The sequence below is a fragment of the Anneissia japonica genome, unplaced genomic scaffold (assembly GCF_011630105.1).
Source record: "Anneissia japonica isolate Jap-2015-1 unplaced genomic scaffold, ASM1163010v1 scaffold287869_len1821871_cov162, whole genome shotgun sequence".
NCBI lineage: Eukaryota > Metazoa > Echinodermata > Crinoidea > Comatulida > Comatulidae > Anneissia > Anneissia japonica.
Window position 1 is genome coordinate 1,000,802 of NW_022741034.1, and position 22,995 is coordinate 1,023,796.

Below are 22,995 nucleotides of genomic sequence, written 5' to 3' on the forward strand. Positions count from 1 at the left end.
CTTGTTTGAACAGAACAATCCAAAACAAAAGGACATGCTGCACCCCCTTGCATTTTATTATTTTGTTACTAAATGGTTCTATCTGGTTGTACATGCAAAACTGGTAAGATTTTCAACTTTTAATAATTTTGTTGTATCATAATGAGCATATCATATAACAAGATAATTTACAGACTTTAAACTTGAGTAGGCGTTTTCTAATTTGCACTGACCTACGCAGTGGAATATATTCTATGAATCCTTCAAGGAAAAATAAACTACTGTGCATTAATACCATTCATAAAGTGCTCAGCACATTTACTATTATTACTATACATCCAAATAATAGTTACTATGTTATAACACACCATTCATTTTCTGTGATGATAATATAAGTCAATGCGTTTGTCAATACAACCAGTATAGGCCGAAGACAGAACATTTGTACAGCACTATAGAAATGCCTTTTGAAAAAAGGTACACAGCAAAATATAGTACCATACTTTATTTTTTGTGAAAAATTCTCTATTAATAACAAACCAATTAATTTGAAATAATCTTTTATAGTTTCCTGACACTTTTAATGTTCATTGCATGAACATAAATCTTCAGAGTGACAACTCTATTGTTAAGTAAACGGCACACCAATAGGTGGTGTTCGCTTAAAACAGTAGGGTAGGCTAGGGTTTTTTTTGTCTTATTAATTGGTTTGATAAAATAGAAAATTTCTCGCATCTTTTCTAGAAACCAGAAGAATATTTTCAACCGTACTTATTTTTTGGTTTCTTTTTCAGAAAGGGTAAAAAGGTGTAATACTAATAAATTTCCTAAGACACTTGAGGGGTTTTGAAGAAATAGAACAGTTCCTGTAAGGTCTAAAAAAATAAATTGTTGGTTTGCCCTTTAATGCTGAAAATTGTATAAGAGGGGCAGGCGCAAAAACATGTTTTTTTTCTCTCTCCTGTCACCAAAATCAACATATTAAATTGCAATGCTTGCAATTAAGCCTGTCTCACTCTTTGTTTTTCAAAGACTGAATAAAAAAACAAACTCATAATCGATATTTTGCAATGAATTTAGGCCTAGAATAGCGATGTCTAAATCTGGTGCAAAATGGAGAAAAATAAGGATCACTTTTTAAATTTGTGAACAAAAAAAATCGAGATTTTTTTTTTTTTTAAACACCGCTCCTGTTTTTCCATGATCTAGGGGCGGGTGCTGGAGGGCAAACATTTTTTCTTAGGCATAATAAGACACAGATTTATGAATACTCAAACTGGAAAAACGGGATAGGGGCATTTTAAAATGCCTTTAGTCAAAGTACATGTAGAAAACCCATAAAGCTCGAAAAAAACCCATATTTTTTAGGCAGACGAAGAGGCATCCAGATATTCTGGGGAGAATCATGGACATCATTTAACCATAGACCTATATTAGGTCCAAGATTCAACCATGATGCAAATTGTAAAGGATAGATCATTTATATTTCAGTTTCAGTATCACCTTGAATCACATGCAGTATATTCTGCATTGTCTTCATACTTCCTCGGTCTCCCATTTAATCATCACAATTTAAAACAAAGAAACTATAATTGAAGCAACTAGGACATAATATATTTATTATTCTTATTTTTTCTAGATTCCCTTTCATTTTCTGTTAGATTCTTGAAACTAATTATTCTATAAATAACTATCAGTGCCTGCCAAATTGCATTTAGCTAAATGACAGAACCTGGCAGTCTTCTCTCATTTAGATATTAGATGCAATGGACACTACGATAAGGAAATGTGCTCTTCTCCGGATATGTTATTGGCTGATCCTTTGATTTTTTGGTATTAATTTACACCAAGCGCACTTTTAAATATAGTTGGTTGTTTTCTTATTTTCTGTGCGGATTTCGAAGAGAAAACCATTGAATAGAATAAACTGTTCACAGGTTTAGCAAGGCATAATTTTAATCTTTATAATTAAAAACAATCATTTTCCAAAGTACAGTACGTTTTTAGACATCTGAATTGGCTAAGTTTAATCATGGTTGCAGGGACGGATCCAGATGTCCAAAAGGAGGGCCGAAAGGGGGAGACAACACTACCCCAGGGGGTCCAGGGGCATTCCCCCGAAAAATTTGTGTTTTCTAGACGCTCAGAAAGTAACCTCCGAGGCGTTTTGGGCGATCAATCATTTCTTTTTCTCTACTGATTTTTTACTTTCCAAAATGGGGTTGGGGCCCGCCCGGCCTCCCTAATTCCTTCCCTGGGTTGAATAGCAAGCATACCAAGTTTATTTGCATAACTTAATAATGTTCGAGGGAATATTTTGTAAGGCTGTACTGTTCTGTACTTTATCCTAAAATGGTATAATAAATAAATAAAATAAGATAAAGAACAATAAAGAAAATCAGCGAGTTATTAAAATAATTCATGCAAATGAGCTCGTTAATTGATTTACGGGTTGTCAACTCGGCACGCATAGTGACAAACTTTTGAACTCTGCCTCAAACATTCTAGGCTCATCCCCCAAGGGTATCGTCAACATACGGTCATATTTCATCCATCCTGCCCCTACTACTTCTATCCCTCTGACAGGTAAACTCGCATTCTAATGATCACATACTAAGCATAATATGAAATAAATTTGACTTAAGAATCAACCAATCAGTGTCATGGGATTCAGTTGCACCTGAAGTGGGGGGTGCAACCGCAACATGCAAGCCCACATGTGCATCCTCATAAAAATTAATCGTTTCATGGGTGCTTTTGAATCGACCTTCTGACCTTTGAACCTACATTCATCACTGACAACATAATATAGTTCTGTGATTAAAAAACCATGCTGAGGAGCCATCATAGTACACTGTAACTAATTTCACAAGAAATATTATTGTACTCTGACATCATATCAATGATCCATACCACTAATAATAGACAATGTACACTAACTTCACCAAACGTTGTATTTACAAGAAATTATATTTACTTTAATTGTGCTCCTGTTATAAAAATAGGCAATATGACTAGAAAATTCATGTGGAAATCAGAAACTATAATATTAAGAATACAATATTGCCATGTACTGTATTACTGATTATTGGGTACAAGTAGCTAGACTGTCATTCTGATTGAGATAAATAATAAGAATATATAAACTACCTAGTAATAGTGGCTGCCAGTGAAGTATAATTAATAAGAAAATATGGGCTTTTACAGAAATTACACAAATCAATTGTGATGTTTGTTGATTCTAGGAGTGCAATACTTACTTGGATAACCTTCTCTCCCTTCCTAACCTCTCCGTAATCTGTCGGGTATGAGGAATAGTGTTAGGGGGACAATTCATGCCGCCCTGGGCCGGATTGTACCATCTTATTCGAAAGGGGTGTTCCATTATTTTCAAGAAGAAAGAATACAGTAGTTGGAGAGTTTGAAGATCAAATAATCTTGATAGTTTTTGTATCAGAAACTATCTTTTAACTATCTACTGAATTGAAAATTCCTCAATATTTTCAGCTAAATTGTCAGCTTGAAAACATGGATTTCAATGAAGTTTATATAAAAATAGTCTAGGCCTCTCTGATCACAGAAAAATAAAGTGTCGTTAGAATTCCTTGATAGATAGAATTATAAAGGTCTTTCAATTAAGTGGTTTATAAGCATAAAGGACAACTTCAGAGAAAATAACATTTATTGGAGCACGATGCAAACAACTGCAATAAAACTTCTGATTAAAATGACTAATCCTTTGGTCTTTAAGATGGGTTAGAACATGAAAACAATACTCCCTCCACAATATCCTGTGTTGATAGATCACACATAAGTTATTTTTTATTACGGTATCCCTTCAAGAAGCCCCCAATGATCAGATTGTTACTACAGGTATGTGTGGCAAAGACAAACCAGTCACTCGTCGCAAATCGTGTTTTAGAGATAATGACCAAACCATGCGGAAATGTCAACATTTTTGAAATCTATTTCATTGCACAAAACTAACCTTTATATACATCATCATATGCTCTTATTTTGCCTATTTTCAATGTTAAAACAACAATTATTAATGATTTGGTGATGGTTTCTGTCTGAGAAATGCCCAAAATCATAAACTTTGAAGGCTGGTTTCTCAAATATTGTTCTTTAAACAGCTGTATGTTTAAATGCTTGTAACTTCATAAGGAAATGTTGGATTTGAATGATATTTTTTACCATGTTATACCTCTCATTTTACTGTTTAACCCTGTATTAATAACTAAAAATAATTGTTTGCAATGAGTGACTAGTTTGGCTTGTCTTTGCCACATATGCTGTATGTTTAAATGCTTGTAACTTCATAAGGAAATGTTGGATTTGAATGATATTTTTTACCATGTTATACCTCTCATTTTACTGTTTAACCCTGTATTAATAACTAAAAATAATTGTTTGCAAAGAGTGACTGGTTTGGCTTGTCTTGCCACATATCCTGTACCTGTAACAATAACAAAGCCATCAATGTTTGTCCTAGTACTGTAATGATCTTTACTATTAATATTAATTATTGTTTATAACATTAATTTCACCAGATATAATTTATTAAAGTGTGTACACCCAAGCCTGCAATGTAAAATAGAGTATGATCGTATGTACAGTATTCCTTAGAAAACTGTAAGCACAATTGAAAGATTCCAGAGACTTTCAATAGTCACTTTGAGCGAGCTCCATTCAAACTACAATTTCTATATTTAGTCACAAGTTGGGATTGGAAGGCAAATATCTTAACCACTAGAAACTATAACTCCAATCCAAATTTGCTTATTCTTTGTTATCGTTATCGTAGGCAATGTCTGGTGAAAGTTCCATCTGTTTCAGCCACGACTAAGATATATTTAATATCTAGAAAATCAGGGAAGAAAAGTGTTTTCTGTTTGTCTTATAATTGAAATATACACTAACCTTGCTTTACAAATTAATTGGTCCGTCATATTAGTTACCTGTGAGAAGTTAAAATTAGGCTCATTTCTTGTATTTTATGCCTGGCCTAGGCTTCTCTTGTTGAATTGACATAAAACATGTTTTTTTGCCTTCCTCACATTATTTTTATTAATTTTAAATCAATATTAAGAAGCATATTTATTATATATCATAAGTATCAGGATATTTATTAGTCAATCAATTAGTCAACTTGTCCGACAACATACAATACAAAATGTGTTTCATACATCGCATCGCAGATGAACACTAATGTCATGGATCATACAACATCGTCATGGTCATAGCACCACACACAACTACAGGGAAAAAATCCATTGTGTTGAATTCAACTGTTATTTTCTTTTGTTTCCTTCTAAGTGTACTGACTTTGACATAGACTTATTATCTGTATGCTATTTCCCAGTGTTTCTTTTGAACATTGATCTTTTGTTCTTCCAACACTGTTTATTAAGATTGCATATTTCGGCAGACTAGTAGTATGCTTTGTACACCATTCTTTGTTGTTGTAGGACTGCCCCCATTATCTCAGTTGTATATTATAGTTGTTTCTTATCCCATTTGTACAGTCTCCTGATGTAGTCCACTGTGTGGACGATAATTAGAGAATAAATTCTATATTGTTAGTCGCAAAAGTACTGTTGTTATTTACTTTATATTTTCTTTTGTGAAACTTCATTCAAAGAACTTCCAAGATGTATCATTTATTGTACATTTGGTATAATATTCAAAAATTAGATTTGAATGGTACAGTTAGCTGAGTAATATGGCATTTAAAAATATAAAAAAAAAAAAAAAATTAATATTATTAATTTTTGAAATATTAAATGTTGGCACAGCCACACGCCACGCAACTAAGAGCTATGTCATTAAATAATATGTAAAACATTGTATTTGAATTATTTCCATACCAGAGATGATAAACTTATATTACAAAAATATAATAATTGCACTTCTCGGACTTTTGCAAAGTGCCTACCAAAGTAGTTCTCATTGCAGTTGTGAATGTAATTGTACATGCACAAGTTTTGGGTTATGTCAATCACTTTAAATCAAAAATGAAATGTCTTGAACCTGCAAATAAAATAGATAATCATAATAATAAATGTTGCAAAAGCAGAACTGGGAAGCAGAAGCCACCAAATTCAATCAAGTTTTCTCCTTTTTAAATAAAGAAAAACAGATGAATGGTTATACATTTGACGTATTAAAAACAGCTCAGTAAAGTATTAATTGAACATGATATACAATTTACTAAACAGTTTATGAATGAAGAAATTGCATAAATACTGCAGCTGGTACCAATTATCCTTCCTCATCGAAAGTTTAAAATTAATATTTACTAGGGGCCTAGGCTAGCCTAATTTAAATTCATATCTACTGTATGTAGGCCTAGGCCTACTCCATAGGAAGCTTGAATAAAAATGACAGTACCGAATGGTCTACCTCTGTATCATCAGTCAGTATTCGTCAGTAGGCCCCTCTAGGCCTAGTAGTAGTACTAGGCCTAACTGGATGTCACTAGAATACCTAGAGGCCAGAGCCCCTAGGTTTAGGCATCCCCCTCCTAGGCCTATAATAATATAAATAAGATTAGAATGATGATTTCCTGGCTGGGTGCAAAACCACCACACACAACGGTGTGAGAAAGATAATAATGGAAAGAAGTACACGCTACAAATATGATCAACCTACCCTCTTGCGTTTCCATCTCCTCTGTCTCGTCAAGGTTCTGCACCCGGTCTTGCTCGTCCTTCTTATCTTGTTCACCCAGGTGATTCATCATTCCATTTGCACCTTTCTTATGTCCCGTTCGCTTACCACCCTTCTGTTTCGTGAGCGAGCCCTTCTCACTGCCCTGAGACGCCGGAGCTTTGTGAGACGCCGGGGGCACCTTAACGTGCTTGCTCGCGATGCGCCCAATCTCTGCTGTCGTTACCCCTGCATGCAGGGGGATTCATGAAGAAAAGAATTCAATGGACTTCAAAACAAAATGATAGCTGCAATATACTTTACGGGCGTTTCTATCTGCATCTCTTTCTGCGCCACCGCACTCAATGAAAAATGGCGATAAACTTCAGTCACTGATGTATTGTGGGATATCTGAATGGGTTATCGAAATCGTATGAATAGTTCGTAGAAGCAGATATTTTTAAAAATACTACTATAAATTAAGCAAATATTGTTTGGTAAATTATTCAAAGAATCATTATAATACATGTAATACATCAGGAAATAGCTAATACATACAAAGTAAAATCGTTTGATCTTTAATTACATCTGTAATCTAACAGGGTGTCAGTATTAGAAGGCTAGGCCCAGTTATTTGTATGACACGCCACATATTAATTGAATTAAATTTTCATATGCACAATTGTCTGGCATGGTTTTGGCTATATGAAATATCAGATGTATTGTGAATTATTTATATATTACAACTCGAAATTCTTTAGTTAATTAAATCTTCTGTGAATATATCTGATGTGCAAAATAACATTGGCGTGTTTGACGTACCGTCGTCAAAATTGCACTGTAAACTTTGACCTCAGGTCAATATAGAAAGGTTAACGACCGTAACGATTGTAAAGAAGTTTTTGTCACAGCCCTTCGAAACGTCATTTAGATTACAGCATTTATATCCTTGAATCACATGAAAATTGCCTAATAGTGACATCTAATTGAAAGTTCACCATGAGTGAACATAGAGAGCGAGGAGATGACTCTGGAAGTGATATTAGGGCATCAAATTGGGAGCAACATTGTCTTGATATTTTGGATGGTGAGCCGAATTTGGACGACGAACGCCTCCCGCAAGAAAATAAAATCGCTTTCGAACAACTGTGGTATTCATTCCAGACCTGTGCGAGTGCTGTGACCCAACTGTACAAAGGTAGGCCTAGCCCTCTATATAGAGTGAAATCTATGATTTTGTACCACAAATTGATAATATTATACGTGTATAAAAAATGAAAATTTGATGAGATAGGCTTAGGGCCTAGGCCTAGATATATAGTTTAGCCTGCCTAGGCCTAGATAATGTTAGACGGCTAGGCCTCTAGCTGGGTATTCCTCTAGCCTAGGGCCTAGTAGAACTAGTAGTAAGTGCTGGTTGGGATACAGGATATAGGGCCTACTGCTGCTGAGAGATAATGTTATTATAATAAAAAAAATGTTTAGGCCTGCTGTAGACTGTTTAATTAGTCTACTATTGTGACTATAGAACATTCTAATAAGAAATGCAAACAACACTTAGAACTAAATCATCCCTTATTTTCCCGAAATGGGTGGACAGATTTCTAGGCCAAATTTTTGCGCAGAAGAGGATACATTCCCCTCGCAGGCCTTACTATATATTATAGTCTCGACAATGGACCTTATCAGGAGACTCAGGACGACTTAAGTCAATAAATTTAGTCTTAAATGTGCTGAAATTTAAGTCTTGTAAGTCTACAGTACAGTATGTCTAAATAATATGAATATAAGTCATTTTGTTTGCACCTTTGTTTAGTGGTATAATTTGAGTTTTTGTATGTTTTTAGTAACCTGTTTTTCTTTTGAATTTTGCATTAATATATAATTTGTGTTTTTGTATTTTTTTTCAGTATGATTATTTGTCTTTTTTACAGTTGTTATTGATTCGGAAATTTAACTAAGTACGATCTTTGGAAACTAATAACATTCTGACTAATTAATACTTAACTGAATACAGTGTTTCTTCTGTTTTTACCTGCACTTACATTGTTAACTCATTCTACAGTAATTATGTGTTTACAAATACATAATCTATGCAAAAACAGTCAACTATTAAATAAATAATAATAATAAATAATATAAAATATAATATAATTAATCAAATATAATAATAAACTTAATTTAGATGAATAGCTCATTATAATAATGCATTGTGAACCATCTTAATAATATTGAGATGGAAAGACTTTTTTAACCTACCATGACCAAGCATATTGAGGGTTCTCACCAGCATTTTGGAGTGGTGGTCAGTGACCACACCCACCCCAGGGTGCGTGGTTGCCGCCACCACCCAACACACATGGGGAATATTTCAAATTGTAAAATAGCGAAAATAAAAGGGCTCTATATTCTGCATTAATTGGCCACACCCCTCTTTCTTTAATATCATCATGTAGTGAATGCTTCTATCTTAAGTTTTACTAATAATGTGTTTCATTTTTTGGCTATTAATGTAGAAAAAAATCTCTTGTCAAAAATTGGACAAGGTTGCACATACCTGCTTTTCCTGCTCAGTTTACAGTAGTCAATATTTTTTTAAATGTCGGTGTCAATTATTCATTGGCAAAAGGAGGATTAAGGCGCTCCTTCCGTTCGATAGCCTGCAGGTCACCCTTGGGCAAGGTGTATTACCTGTTAAGCCTCCCGAACCAGGGAAACGGTGAAAACGTCGGCAGCAGGGCGTTGGATGGCCAAAAGGCGGAAGAGTCTCTTACAGACCAACGGCTTGAAGGTCACTACAGCTAAGCGGATGATCCATACGTGGACAACGGTTAGGTGTTCACAAGACAAGTTAGCTGTTACTGCGCGGGGGAAGGTAATGGCAACCCACCCCCAGAACCTTGCCTTGTATATTCATGGAATGTCTAAAAGCAAGAAGAAAAATAACAACGTGAAGGACACTGGAAATGGGGTCTCGTTCGGTAGGGAATATCATTCATTGCAGGTGATACCCGATCGTCATCACGCTACTGCAATAAATACAACAATATCAAACATCTCGACTTGGAATGTAAGAACGATGAATCAAAGTGGAAAAATGGACAATATCTTGAAAGAAATGAGACGGTTAAGCATCAACATCCTGGGTGTGTGCGAAGTGAGATGGCTGTCTCTTATACACATCTAGATGTGTATAAGAGACAGGGGTTAGGGTTAGGGTTAGGGTTAGATACTTTTATTTAATTTAATGTATTTATTTTATTCAAATAATTCAAATACTTTTTTTACATTATGTATTTACTTTTATACTTGATCAAAAATAATACTTATTTTACATTTAAAAAAAAACAGGAATAAGCTAATAAACTTAGCAATACCGTAAATGCTCGAATAAGTGCCGCGGCGCTTATAAAATTTTTGGAGGCTTCAGTGCGGCGCTTATTCAACAGCGGCGCTTATTTGAGAGCGGTGCTTATTAAAAAAATATTGGCGTGGCGCTTTCCATGCCTGTTCCCATGTAACCTATTTCACATATTCCCGTACAGTTCAGTAGGCCTACATCATAGGTCCTATCATCATAAACAAACGTTTATAAAGAAATTATTGTGTCTTCATTGTTTCATTTATTCATTTTAACAATGTATACAATGTATTTAAAACCCTGTTTCATTGCACAAAGTGTAATGTTATATACTCTCGATTAAGCACCGCGGTGCTTATTCGAGAGCGGCCCTTAATGAAAAAAGTCATGTTTGGTACGGCGCTTATTCGAGCATTTACAGTATACATAAATAATTTAACTAAACTAAAAAACTAAGAAAACAAGTTAAATTCTGTGGAGTTTTCGTTTTTTGAATAACATTACAGTAAGGAAAATTATTAGGAATATGTCAAATAATGACAATATGATATATGTATATCAACCCAGGGGCGGATTGCTAAATTATAAGCGGCCTTTAGCCGGCTATAATTATGACGTCATTACTGGTCTACGATTATAGACCATTGCTAAACCACAGTCTAAGCAGTTAGCTGTTTTTATATTTAAAGCCTACTCGGAGGAGTCTTAAAACAATTTTTACAGTAAATCATTTTTACCATGGTGTTACAGGTACTGTACAACAGTAGACCTAGCCATAGATCGTTAAAGTCCAAGAATCAAACTTCTCAACGTCAGTAAAAACTGGTCTTCGTTTATTTACGTCCATTTTCATAAATGTGCATGGTGTATACATGAATTGACTAAGCTTGATGTATGTGTAACAGCGCCCTCAATTTGATGTTACCAGGGAGTGCTTGTTAGCGTTTGAGTAAACGAAGACCGTTTTGTAGCAATAGTCTTAGCAGAGTGACTTTAGTTAAAACGTCTAAGTGATAAAACAGCTTTATTCGAGGAGTACCAGTTAAGACCGTTTTATTGCAGATACTTTTCATCTATTTTTAGTCTTTCCTGTTTCATGGTGTATGAAACTGCTAATTTTGCCATTGTCTTTTCCATCTTTTTTTTTTTTTTGTGTATCATTCCAGATCGTCATCACCATAGTGATTCAGGAATTCATTGGATAAACTTTCAGAATGCAGCAGCTGCTGTTACGGCCCTCCACAAAGGTATGTTTCCAAACCCTACAATTTTCATTCCCTCTTCAAACCATCAAAACAGCACTTTAAAACCTTTTCTAAAATGGATTGGCTGCTTCATCCAAAAATGCATGTCTGATAAGACAAAAATCTGATAGAATTTATCTGGCTTTACATTCCAGCATGACGAGTGACAATTTGATTTATCCTTCAGATTGCAAAGTTACTCACATCTAGTGAAAATGTTAACATGATCATATTATCCTTTTTTTAAAACTAATAGAGAGTATTGACATGTACAAGAGGGGTATGGACATGGGCATGCAGGCGGGTTACCAGCGACGCACCAGGGACATAGTCGGCTGGGCTAAAAAGCGGAGAAGGCTAATACGTAGAGAGGACCTATTATCGTACATGTGTGGAAAGCCAGCACCCCTGCGCCACCGACCCTCTCAGGTGCCTCGTGCTTCCATGGAGCGTTCCTCACCACGTCTACACTCACCACCTCATGAGAGTATTAACCAATCAGATGATGGCTTACAGCCATTCAGGGATGCCTTAGCATTGCAAGGTATTTAATTTCTTGTTATTCAGAATGTTAACCATGTTTTCCTAAAACAAGTTCTCGTATCTTGAAAACTCTGATGAGGGCAGTATAATAGAGGCAGTAGAGCTAAAACAGATCTATTAATCAATCAACTATTAATCAATCAGACTCATGAGGGCAGTATAGCTAAAAAGGTCTTAATTAATTAGCCGAGTGATTCTAGAGCTCCTCATCATAGCTAAAAATTCTTTAAGAGTGAATGGAAGATTTTGCACAGTTAAAAATCAGAAAAAATATATTATGAAAAAGTATAAACAAAGATGCCTTCACTCCATGTAATTAACCTGTTGCAAATTTTATTTCAAGGTTTGAATGGGGCAATGGCAGATGTACAGGTTGGCGTTTCTCAATCCCCTCCACATGGACGACGTCGCCATGGTAACCTATCAGATTATTTTTATGATGAACTTCTATCCCCGAACCAACAAGATAGTAGAAAACGAAGCAACTCATCGAGTGATGTACACATGGATTCACCAACACACAAACGAAATCGTCTGCTATGAATCTGAATGGGCAAGATCTGTAGAAAACGCCATTAGGAACACTAGAATAATAAAATAATTTTTTTTTTCCTTTTGTCAATAATTGTGAAATTATTCAAATATCCGTTTGTACAGTAAAGTTAACATAAAATTTAAGTTAACAATGTCGTTGGAAACACATTAAGGTAGATGTGAGTGTCCGTGAATAATATGTGAACAAAGAAATCTGTGTTTTTTTTTCCTTTGGGATAAGAAAATAATAAAATATTTTCAGAGAATATCTGAATTTTGTGGTCAAAGTATGTGTTGGCTTGCAATGTCTACAGTATGTATTATAATAATATTAATAGTTTCTAAACTATGGCATATTAATGTACCATACCAGCTTATGTACAGTATTGCACCAGAAATCTTGTTACATAACTTTAGACTACATACTTCATTGTTGTACATATATCAAAAGTCATAAAGCATTTTATGAATTTTCATAAATTTTACTAATCTTTAAAATGTTATTTCCGTAACATTTCTCATAACCCCTTATGTTTTGCTCTTTATATACATAAGTATTAGTTTATTTCTTTTTTAAGATTGAATCGCTTGATACAGTTGTAAATAGCTTTATAAATTTTATTTTAATTTTTATTAGGTAATTTTATTTAAATTGGTAATTTATATAAGAAAAGACTTATTTACAAAGAGACAGTTAAGTAGAGATCTAATTCATAACATTGTAAAATTAAGAATTAAGGTAATTCTCAGCATGCTACACAGACAATATAAAGTAAAGTAGTATTTTACTTAGAAAGCTTTACTTTACTTGTGTACCAAACTTGTATCTAAAGCCTTGTTTGCTGTCGGATAGGAAACTCCAGTCCCACATCTGCACGATAAAAGACACGTGATTAAAACTGACCTGAAAAAATGAGCGTATTGCTGCTTGTTTTCAATCCCTTTGTCAACAAAAGTTTTAAAATGTAGGTAATCGATTATTACATTTTTTTCAAATAATAATAGTGGTTGGTATTCACGCTGTTTATCAACAGCGACTTCCAGCGATGACTCACACAGGTCAAACAACAGCTAATTTGTATAAAAGGTCGCGCCGGTGATTTATGTTAACACCACTGCAATGCAGAGGTAACTGTGTGTATCATCGTGGTTACTGTTCCGTTATGCGTAGTTACTAACTCTGTTTATACGGTCATTTAACACCTATATCAACGGATAATCGCGGTGATCATCTGCCGTGTAAACAAGGTTATAGTCAACTAAATATAAATCAAAAGTGAGTGACCATGTCTAAAAATCACGTAAATAATAATAATAAAAGTTATTATTGCACAAATTGAAAACAATGATATAAAATGTCATGACATGTATCTCCCTAAATTGTATAATTGTACCTGTTGGTTAGACTATGTACTGCTTATGCACGTTATTTGGGATGGTGCAATGTCCAAAGATTAAACAAGAAGGGAGGGGTGAAGTGGGGAGGGTTGGATTACTTGTGTCATTGAAAAAGCACAGGAACTCAAGTGTTACATTTCTGATAGATTTTCATACAAACAGTAATAATTTCACCCTATCCTGCTTTGGTAATGTACTTTTGCACTCTAGATAGGAGACATTGTCTTTGTAATCAGTATTTACAATCTTACAATCAATACTTAATAAAAATAATGAATAAATAATTCTTTATTCTTGATAGTAATTCATGTTCAAACAATCTTAAGGTGCTTAACAAACTAAGAGAAACAAGGAAAGATAAACCCTAAAGTGCATATAACCACACAAAGCAATTAATTTCCTTTTGACATGGAAGTTTTCCCTTCTTATTTCCTTATTTTGACTACTGTGTAATTGAAACCAAGTTAATAACAAAAAAAGGTGTTTTTAATTAATTCTACCTGTATATTATTTATTGTATTTGTCAGATTTTGGAACTGTGTTCTTGGGAAATCTTTTCTACATTATTCTATTTAGAATTTAACTTACATTTTTGGGGAATTAACTTGTATAACAATAACTTATCGATCTTCTGTACTTGTTTTATGAGAGTTTTTTTTTCAAAGAGTAGGACCCCATAATAGATGGATTTGCATTTCTTTTATGCTTATAATTCCTATGTGTCCTAATTTTTCTGTATTGTAAGGAATACAACAATAATGATTGTTACAATAGGTTGTATGCTATATGAATGTATACACCCATCAGCTGATTTTTGTTAATTAGTTTTTAGACTTTTGTTTATATGAATGAAATAGTCATTCTATGTTTTTATTTCGTAATTGTATGGGTATTAGGCACCCATACTAGGTTGTGTGTTACATCCAATCACAGAATTAAACAGAGTGTTCTGGATGTTTGTTTAATTATATACACCAACTTTTGGGGTCAAATGTAATTGTAACATTCTGTGATTATTAATCTTTTATGTTCAGTAAACAGTGGTAATACACTAGAAGGGGTAAACTTATTAAATTCTATATCATTTCCCTCTTCCGCCGTTTTAGAAAATCCATGCTATTGTTTCATTGTCATGTGACCAAACTGATATTACTTTATAATACAATAAATATAATTTGATATCTGTATATTATACAAAAAAGAACATAGCGGATAACAATTTTGAAATAGGATATTAATGAGTGTGGCTGTGGTTTCATCTACTGAGCTAGGCTAGTGGAAGTAAGATTAATTTTACTGCGGGTACAGTCAGTTATGTGGTAATAACATTTACCTAGCGAAAATATACTGTTTTTGCACTGCCTTTTATTTTGCAACTGTAATTAAATAACATTTGGCAGTGTCATTGGTGCTACAAAATATTTACAATGTCAGTGTTGAAAAATTCTTTGTGTGTGGTTCTAAAGCGCTATTCAGACTATCAAATTAGTGACAAAAACATGTGACGTGCCTGAATATGGTCACGATGACATCAAATCATGACTATATATGGGCACGTCGCAATTATGTTTGGGCGTACACAATTTTTTGTCAGAGAAAATGTTGATAGCGTGGACAGAGTTTTATTATTTGAAACAAGTGGTTAGAAAAGTTTTGCCTTTTTTAAGGTATTAAGCTGTTCCGTTGTCGTATGCCATCATGCTCAAACATGGAGGAGGTATGACATCATCTCATGCCCATATATCATAGATATTTGTAACAGAGCTTCACTAACCAATGTATTATTATTTGCAAAAAGATTTTTTTTTTTTTTTTTTTTTCAGAAAAAAGACATTATCATTATACATATAATATATACTGTAATATATTTTTTTTCAGAAAAAAGACATTATCATTATACATATAATATATACTGTAATATATATATAAATATATATTTCTATGTGGGTACTCAATGATTCTGAGGTTGTATCGCAATACATGAATAAAATCATTTAGCAATTTTTCATAGGTGTGGGTATGCCATGATTCTCAGGGCATAAGTGGCCGATCAAAGAATTTGAAATAAAGGGGCCAGGGAGGGACTTTCACAGATAAATTGTAAACCACCTGATTATGGCACCTCAAGATGGGCATTCTCCGACTTAAAATTTGAATATAATTTTACTTTTTTTCTCCATTTTTAAAAATATTTTGAACAATTTAGAATTTGAATCCCCCCATAGTGGATTGTTCATATAGATGTTCATGCCCTTTGATTTATAAGGAAGACATCTATAACTAGTACTGTATTATTGCCATATACTTGATGAAAAAAAAAATTGCTTAGCAATTTGTCATAGTTGTGGCCACCCCGTGATTTTCGAGGTGACGTTAATCAAATCATATATGGTGAATTTTTTTTTAGTATTAGTTTTGGCTTGATGAACGACTTTAAATTGGTGGTGGATGTACGGTTTAAATGTGTCAATTCTGTGGATAGATTGTGCCTTTTAGCACCCCTTCGAGCTTGTACATTTATGAGGTCCTGCTGAAATAAAACAATAGTATTACATTGGAAGTATTGTTTGTGTTTTTGTGTTTTCAATCATGTGAAGTCCAAAAAAAGAGCTGTGTGGCAACAACATCTGCTGATTGTCGGTGGCAGTGTGTTATCATTAGTAATGATACTATGTAACGATACTATATTTGCGCCTTGTCGTGAGTTTTCTACACCTCTTGTCATATTTGCGTTGCAATACGTGCCTGGTTTCATAGTACATCACTGCTGTACCTTATTGCAGATCTAGAATCTGGACAACCAACAAGTCTGTCAAGATTAAATACTTACATGAAATTTTACATCTTCCAATAATTAAACATTAAAATGTTGCACACAAAAAGACAAAGTACAGTCAGGGGTTGCGCCAGAATTTGCCCGGGGTGACCCTAAGAGGGGGGGGGGGAGAAGTTTAAGTGTCCCCGACGAAACGTAAGTGGGCGTGGTCGGGCGTCGCTCAAAATCTTGGAAGCGGTCCAGGGCCCTGTAAACTATAACAATTTAGGGGTGTCAAAGGCTCGTGATTTTAGTGTCTACTCATGTTTAAAAAAAAAAAACTATAAAAATAATAAGGCTATAAAAAAATAAAAAAAACAAAAAAAAAAAACGCTGTAACAACAATAGTGTACGTGATTATAAGTAATATGTTTCTGCAGTGCACAAGAAATGTGCCACTATTCAAATAGTTACGATGATTGTCATCATAATAGATTCCTTGTGACCAACTATCTACTCCCCCTCCTACCTTGAATATTTCTAATGACAATTTTACTCTAACAACGCTCTCTATCTCCAAACCTACAATCAGGTGACGTACATCCTGGTTGTGTTCCATACTCCTTTCAAATTACTGTAAACACACTCGCTAATAGTGCTAGTGTCTCTTTACTTCCTGATGATGCTAATAATGATAATAATAAATGTCAAGTATGAAATTATGACGATTCTTGATAAGATATTAATATTATTACAACGCACGAAGTTAATATTTTTTCCGAATTAACACAATTATAAAAAAAATAATGTAGTGGATATTTATAAACAGCATAATGAATCAAGTAACTCCTTTCTATAATCTAATATGTAAAATTTTTATTAGTAAATTATGTATTTATTTCAACAATATTTTTTGAGTCAGATAAATTTTTATTTAAATAAGTCAGATACATTCAATAGACTGAGAGTAATACGTGAATTCCAAATTGCTGCAAATGAATGCATAAATTCCCCAGTGTTATAATAAAAAACTTCTCTATAAATTATTATGAATTCAGTTATCCTCAACAAAGGCTTTGACTAGGATAAAGCGGCCTTTGGGTAGAAGATCTGCCTCTTTGTCAGACAGGCAGAGTTTGACAGTCCCAGATGAAGGCAAGTTGTCCACTGCAACATCCTACAATAAATCAAATATGTTGAATTTATCAAGCTTTTGCTTCATACTAAAAAAAAATAAAATAAACTGATATATATTGGGTAGATATTAATTATATAGGCATTTCGCATGGGTTAACATTAGAGACTCTTGGCGTCCTGTTGCAAATTGCCAGCTTAAAAGGAGTGTTCACTGAACCAAAATAAACATGATTTGAAACAAAATTAACAATATCAGCATTTAAAATAGAAATTCGAAATATTACGAAAACGTTAACGAATGTTGTTACGTCATTAAATACGGTATGTTTTTTAAGTTGGACCCCGTTTATCTGACGGCTTAGGCCTATCCGTTTTACAAATCTCATTCTAAGTAGAAAGATGGATATCATTTTAAAGCACATTTTATCAGAATTTAAACTATCTCATGCCAAACATTCAGGGCCTCGAGGCAAGATCGTCTGGAATATGCGTATTTGTTATCGCGTACAAAACAGGAATGATTAACGAAAGTAAAATGTGACGAATTGAATAAATCATTCGTTATCATTTCGTTGTGAATGCTAGGCCTAGGACTATCTTAATTTTGCAAAAACACCAACCTCGTTAGAGGTATGCCTGTTGAAGTTGATTGGTACGACCGGTGATTCATAAATAGTTTCTTGGCATTCAGAGTCCATTACCTGTCGATATGGAAAGTCATTTTTGGTTTATAAAGACTGATTATTTTTATTCTTCAGGCAAATTTATTTATTTAGTATAAAGACTGATTAATTTTAATGTATATATACCGTATTCCTTTATTCTTTGGCAAATTAATTATACGTTGTAATTTACTTACGTATTTAACTTGGGAGGCATTGAACAATGATGAAAACATTGGTGGTTTGGGTTTTTCTTCATCGCAAACAACATCGTCATCATTCATTATTCCAACCTGTTTTATGCATTTATAACAGATAACATGATTTGGGTAACCAAAATTGATATATAGGTAATCGTAATTTGATGTAGACTTGTATAGTAATGATTTTAGTTAATTTTAGTTACTGATTTAATTAACTAAACTTAATTTAGTTAATTTGTTAAGACCTTTTTGAATGGATTATATAATTTTAACAGTGTATTTAATAAATTTGTTGCGACATTTCTTTTGTATGTGCTGTATTATTATATTTTATTGAATCTCTGTTTTATTGTAAATTTGAATGTTTTTCTCCTGAAGGTGTATTGGGGTGAGTAAACTTGATTGATTTATTTGTTGATTGATTGATATACTAGGTCTCTATCCGCTTTCAGGAAATGTCCAAAAGTAGTTGAATAAAAAATTAAACAAATAAGAAGAAGAGACAAAGAAAAATGAACAACGGAAAACACCAACAAAAAAGGAAAACAATTAGAATGTTGAACTAAATAAGATTAATTCATTACCATGTTTACTTTCAGATGGAATGGAAAGTATTGGTTGTTGGCATCAGGTCGGGTCAATAGAAGAAATACCACATGTCCATAAAACATTACAGTCATCTCAAATCCATTAACGATTTTAGCTCTTTAGAAGCAAAATACGAACATTTAAATATTATTTATCAGAATTAGAAAGTATTTATTGTCATCAACAAATAACAACAAAAACCTGTTTGTATAGATGTATTGCATACAAAATAAATTAGCATACTAAATGCATACGGTAACATAATATACAATAAGTAATTTTAAAAGCAGGCCTATTCTAAACAATTTCTTAAAGCAACCATAACACTGCACTTAGAATTATATATTATTACATTCTTCAAGCGGTAAAACTATTTCAAATTCATGTTCATATGAAAAGATTTGAAAAGTAAAAAAAAATCAGGGCTCACCGTTCCCATTTTGCAAGGAAATTATTGGACATCCAGATGATGATGGGACTAGCCAGAAACCAGAGTGTAAAGATACTGATGAAAGGAATGTAGAACACAGCCTTCCCGCGGTAATGTTTGATGGTGAAGAAACAAGCGTAGTACATCCACGCCAGTCCTGAAATAACATGATGAGAATTAGTGTTATTTACCCGCCAATTGTTTTTCCGTTGTTCCCAATAGTCGAATATAATAATACTCACTCAAAATGTTAGTTCTTAATGGCAACATTTAGGAAGCCCGACAAAATAAATGAGTACACTTTAGTTTAATCATGGAGGAATTAGTTTATGGTTTAATAACATCTAATTGGCTAGTAATGAATTTAAGAACTTGCGTTAGTCGTAAGAATTTGGTAAATTAGCGGGAAAAAAATGCTTCGATATGTGTCTCATTGGGAGAGAATATACTTCTTAATATAATATAAACTTAGACGTACCGATAAAATGCAAGACGATAATTCCAAGTCCGGCAAACGAATCATATTTGTTAACAACATCACGCGGGTCATAGATCAGTTCTTGCATGGCGTAAAGTCCAAAATAAGCAAAGAAGTAAAAACAAGTAAAGACCGCAATTTTAAGACTGGTGACAGGTCTCAAGCGAGCGCTGTAAAATAAGAAGAAATTTTGAATAATAAGATTTAGTTGAATCCCACATGTTGTAATTAGCAATAATTTTATTTTTTAATTGGCAAACACATGTGCATTATTCCTTTCATTGCGATGAGCAGTTCAATTTTGTTGAATTATAAAGGATTTACCACAAGATATCTATAGCCAAAGGTAAAATAGTTGTGGTATCCCGAGTGATTATTCGTAAAGACTTTAGTACAACTGTGGTAAAGGCAGGTTTTTCACGCACCGAGTGACGGTGTATCCTTTAGCAATCAAGATAAGCAACAGAACAAATAGGAGAGTCGATGTAGATGAAACCATTTCGCCTGGAGAAGGGAATAAAGGCACGATGTAGTTAGTATTCGATCAGTTAGTACCATAATAATTTCATGATGTTTTCTGCATGTTTACCTTCAGAAAATTTGTGAAAAACATAATTTTACACATTAGATTGTCGGCGTTATAGTAACACTGATGTTGACCCAACTTACCAAATCTTCGTAGGGGTTCAATTCCAACACCATTATTGGCAAACTTTCCTAGAGCAATTGTCTGGAAAAGAAGGCTGATTGTCTGCAGGTAGCAGGAGTAGCAAAATAGTCGGTAAGTGCTGTTTAACATTTGGCGCTGGAGCATCACCTCTATAAAAACAAATAAAACATTTTATGAAATGTCTTTCGACATACTTAACAGTTGTTTCCCCTTCGCGTGTTTCCTGGATAAGTTGCAAGAACCCATTTAAAGTAAAATTTCCTCCACCAGTCAGCACGGCTAAACTAAAAAAAAAAAATTCAATGTATTATACCAAAAACAATTGATTGCGGGTTGTGCTTTTCAAGGTCAAAAATAGCATTTAAACTTACTTCTGCACTTTAGAAGGCACCCGCTGATGGCCAAGTAAAATCCAATAAATGCTATGTCAGTTTGAAGGATATCTGTTGACAGTAAGCATCAAACCATAAATACAGTCGGTCTATACCTTTATACCCCATTCAAACCAATAATCACACGGAAGATTTATAACATAGCTTTACTTACATCGTTCGTCAGCTGAGAAGTGGCGGTCAAATGCTGTCTTGCCATTATACAAATCGATGTTGTACTTGAAGCTGTTAATTCCATCTCCACCGCAATGTGCGATGGCAATGTACCACCAACGTTCCTTGGTGACGTCAAAGTGACGTTTACCGTGACAGTAAAATTCCTGAAATTGAATTAACCATAATTATTAAGTAATTTAAACACTTATAACTTGCTGCTTTAATGCGTGACGACGACGATAATGGTGACAATGATGATGTTGGTGATGATGATGATGATGATGATGATGATGGTGATGAAAATAACAAAAACGAATAATAATTTGATTTTGTAACATATTGACCCACTCTTTGAAGATGTGATGTATAAAAATAGCACAGAATATAACAATGTAACGTATTAAGAACTATAATGGAAACACAAGGCCATTATTAATGGCTCAATGAAACAAAAACAAATTTATTCCTACCCCTTGTCCAGTGTTATAATTGATCCGTATCTCACAATAGACCTTTCCGGAGTGTCAATCAAACTTAACAACTGACTAATCAGAACAACGCTAGGGATACGCGCGCGTCTTACAAACACACGTGTTGTCCCACAAACGCACGTGTTCGCGTATGTTTTAACACTGTCGTCTTGTGGGACCTTAGCAACAATATCCAATGGGCGGGGCTTAGCGGAAAGGTCCATTCTGAGAGGTACTGAGGGTCACTTTGCCATTGTAGTAACTAGGAATCAACTCTTTCCTGTCAAAGCAATCCTAACAAAAACAAAAAAAACAAAAACAATGCTAATAATAATAATAATTAAACATAATCTAGAATTCCAACCATGATTACAAAATTGTTTATAATTTTAATAGTAATTACCAGTTGGTCCTCATGTTCTCTGATGTATGGCCATTGTTTCGGTTCATCATTGAATATGAGCATTTGGTAGCAACATTCGGTCTACGATAATAACATCAAACAAATATATATATATTTATTATAATTTTATTCTAAATTCAAACAAATATAATTTATAAAATAATTAGTTGTTCGGGTAAATTTGAATAAAGAATTGAACATAAAGTTAATACGAATATGCATAAACAAAGTTTAAATTAAAAGGTAGGCATATAAATTGAAATCCCAAGTTACTTACCGTTGGATATGTGAAAGTGTAGTCCATTTCGCCATATTCGTTAGGTTGGAAGACAAAACGTGTCAGAAACACGAAGTTCTACAAACAATAAAATAATTATTGATTTGACTATAAATAGTAGACCATATAATACATGCTAACTAGGGCCTACTGTGTATCACTGAACCATTCATAAAACGTTCACGAACACCGCTAGGCTAGGGCCTAGACGTTTCTTGTTGCTTTAATATGTGTTTATTATCATGCCTATGTCAATTTATCATGCCTATGTCAATTAAACATAAGTCCTCAAAATTCTAAGAAACCCATTCGTGTTTTGGTGATACTACTACCATCATGTGGCTTAACACCAATTGTATTGTATTGTATGATATACAAATTACATAGGTTATAAATACCTGTCCAGAATTAATAACGCCATCCAGATGTTTGGCGTTTGTTGACGGTAAATTAAGAGCAAGCAATGCAAACACAAGTGGTAAAACATTCATTTTCATGATTTTTTTCACTGGTGTTCACAGAAAAAGCAGTTCGATTGAGCAGTAGATATAAATATCAGTTGTAAAACTTATTCAGCAATAAAACAAGTTTCTGAGAAAACAACTAAAAAATGAGGGTATATATACCTTTCCGTGTTCGAATCGAATGCTTTTGTTCCATTGCT

The 22,995-nt window shown here is 33.7% G+C and overlaps 4 protein-coding genes across 5 annotated transcripts in view; 1 reads left to right on the plus strand and 3 right to left on the minus strand.

Moving 5' to 3' along the window:
* The window catches only part of LOC117118465 (ubiquitin carboxyl-terminal hydrolase 7-like), a 35,825-nt gene extending 28,625 nt beyond the window's left edge, over positions 1–7,200 (minus strand). Inside the window, exon 1 of the mRNA XM_033263053.1 lies at positions 6,634–7,200. Coding sequence (XP_033118944.1) covers positions 6,634–6,724 — 91 coding nt within the window. The 5' untranslated portion in view covers positions 6,725–7,200. The remainder of the gene's footprint in view (positions 1–6,633) is intronic.
* A 282-nt stretch (positions 7,201–7,482) lies between these two features.
* On the plus strand, positions 7,483–15,528 carry LOC117118479 (UPF0472 protein C16orf72 homolog). The gene is made up of 4 exons (XM_033263080.1): positions 7,483–7,828; positions 11,158–11,238; positions 11,492–11,779; positions 12,122–15,528. Exons 1-4 carry the CDS (start codon positions 7,630–7,632, stop codon positions 12,319–12,321), a joined length of 768 nt encoding a protein of 255 aa, XP_033118971.1. The 5' UTR covers positions 7,483–7,629; the 3' UTR covers positions 12,322–15,528.
* A 1,833-nt stretch (positions 15,529–17,361) lies between these two features.
* LOC117118460 (transmembrane protein 145-like) lies at positions 17,362–20,429 on the minus strand. Its single transcript, XM_033263051.1, has 7 exons — positions 20,389–20,429; positions 19,964–20,133; positions 19,486–19,642; positions 19,052–19,172; positions 18,462–18,557; positions 18,223–18,303; positions 17,362–17,642 (listed from the first exon to the last, which is right to left on the minus strand). The coding sequence occupies exons 2-7, from the start codon at positions 20,049–20,051 to the stop codon at positions 17,520–17,522; spliced, it is 666 nt and encodes a 221-aa protein (XP_033118942.1). The 5' UTR covers positions 20,052–20,133; positions 20,389–20,429; the 3' UTR covers positions 17,362–17,519.
* A 209-nt stretch (positions 20,430–20,638) lies between these two features.
* Positions 20,639–22,647, minus strand: LOC117118462. 2 transcript variants are annotated; one of them, XR_004447044.1, is made up of 5 exons: positions 22,332–22,647; positions 22,055–22,135; positions 21,652–21,945; positions 21,180–21,345; positions 20,639–20,782 (listed from the first exon to the last, which is right to left on the minus strand). XR_004447044.1 is itself a non-coding variant. In XM_033263052.1 (4 exons), exons 2-4 carry the CDS (start codon positions 21,873–21,875, stop codon positions 20,777–20,779), a joined length of 396 nt encoding a protein of 131 aa, XP_033118943.1. In that variant the 5' UTR covers positions 21,876–21,945; positions 22,332–22,647; the 3' UTR covers positions 20,639–20,776. The 2 variants fall into 2 exon arrangements, 1 of the variants encoding a protein (XP_033118943.1); XM_033263052.1 differs by lacking the exon at positions 22,055–22,135.
* Positions 22,648–22,995: the final 348 nt, after the last annotated feature.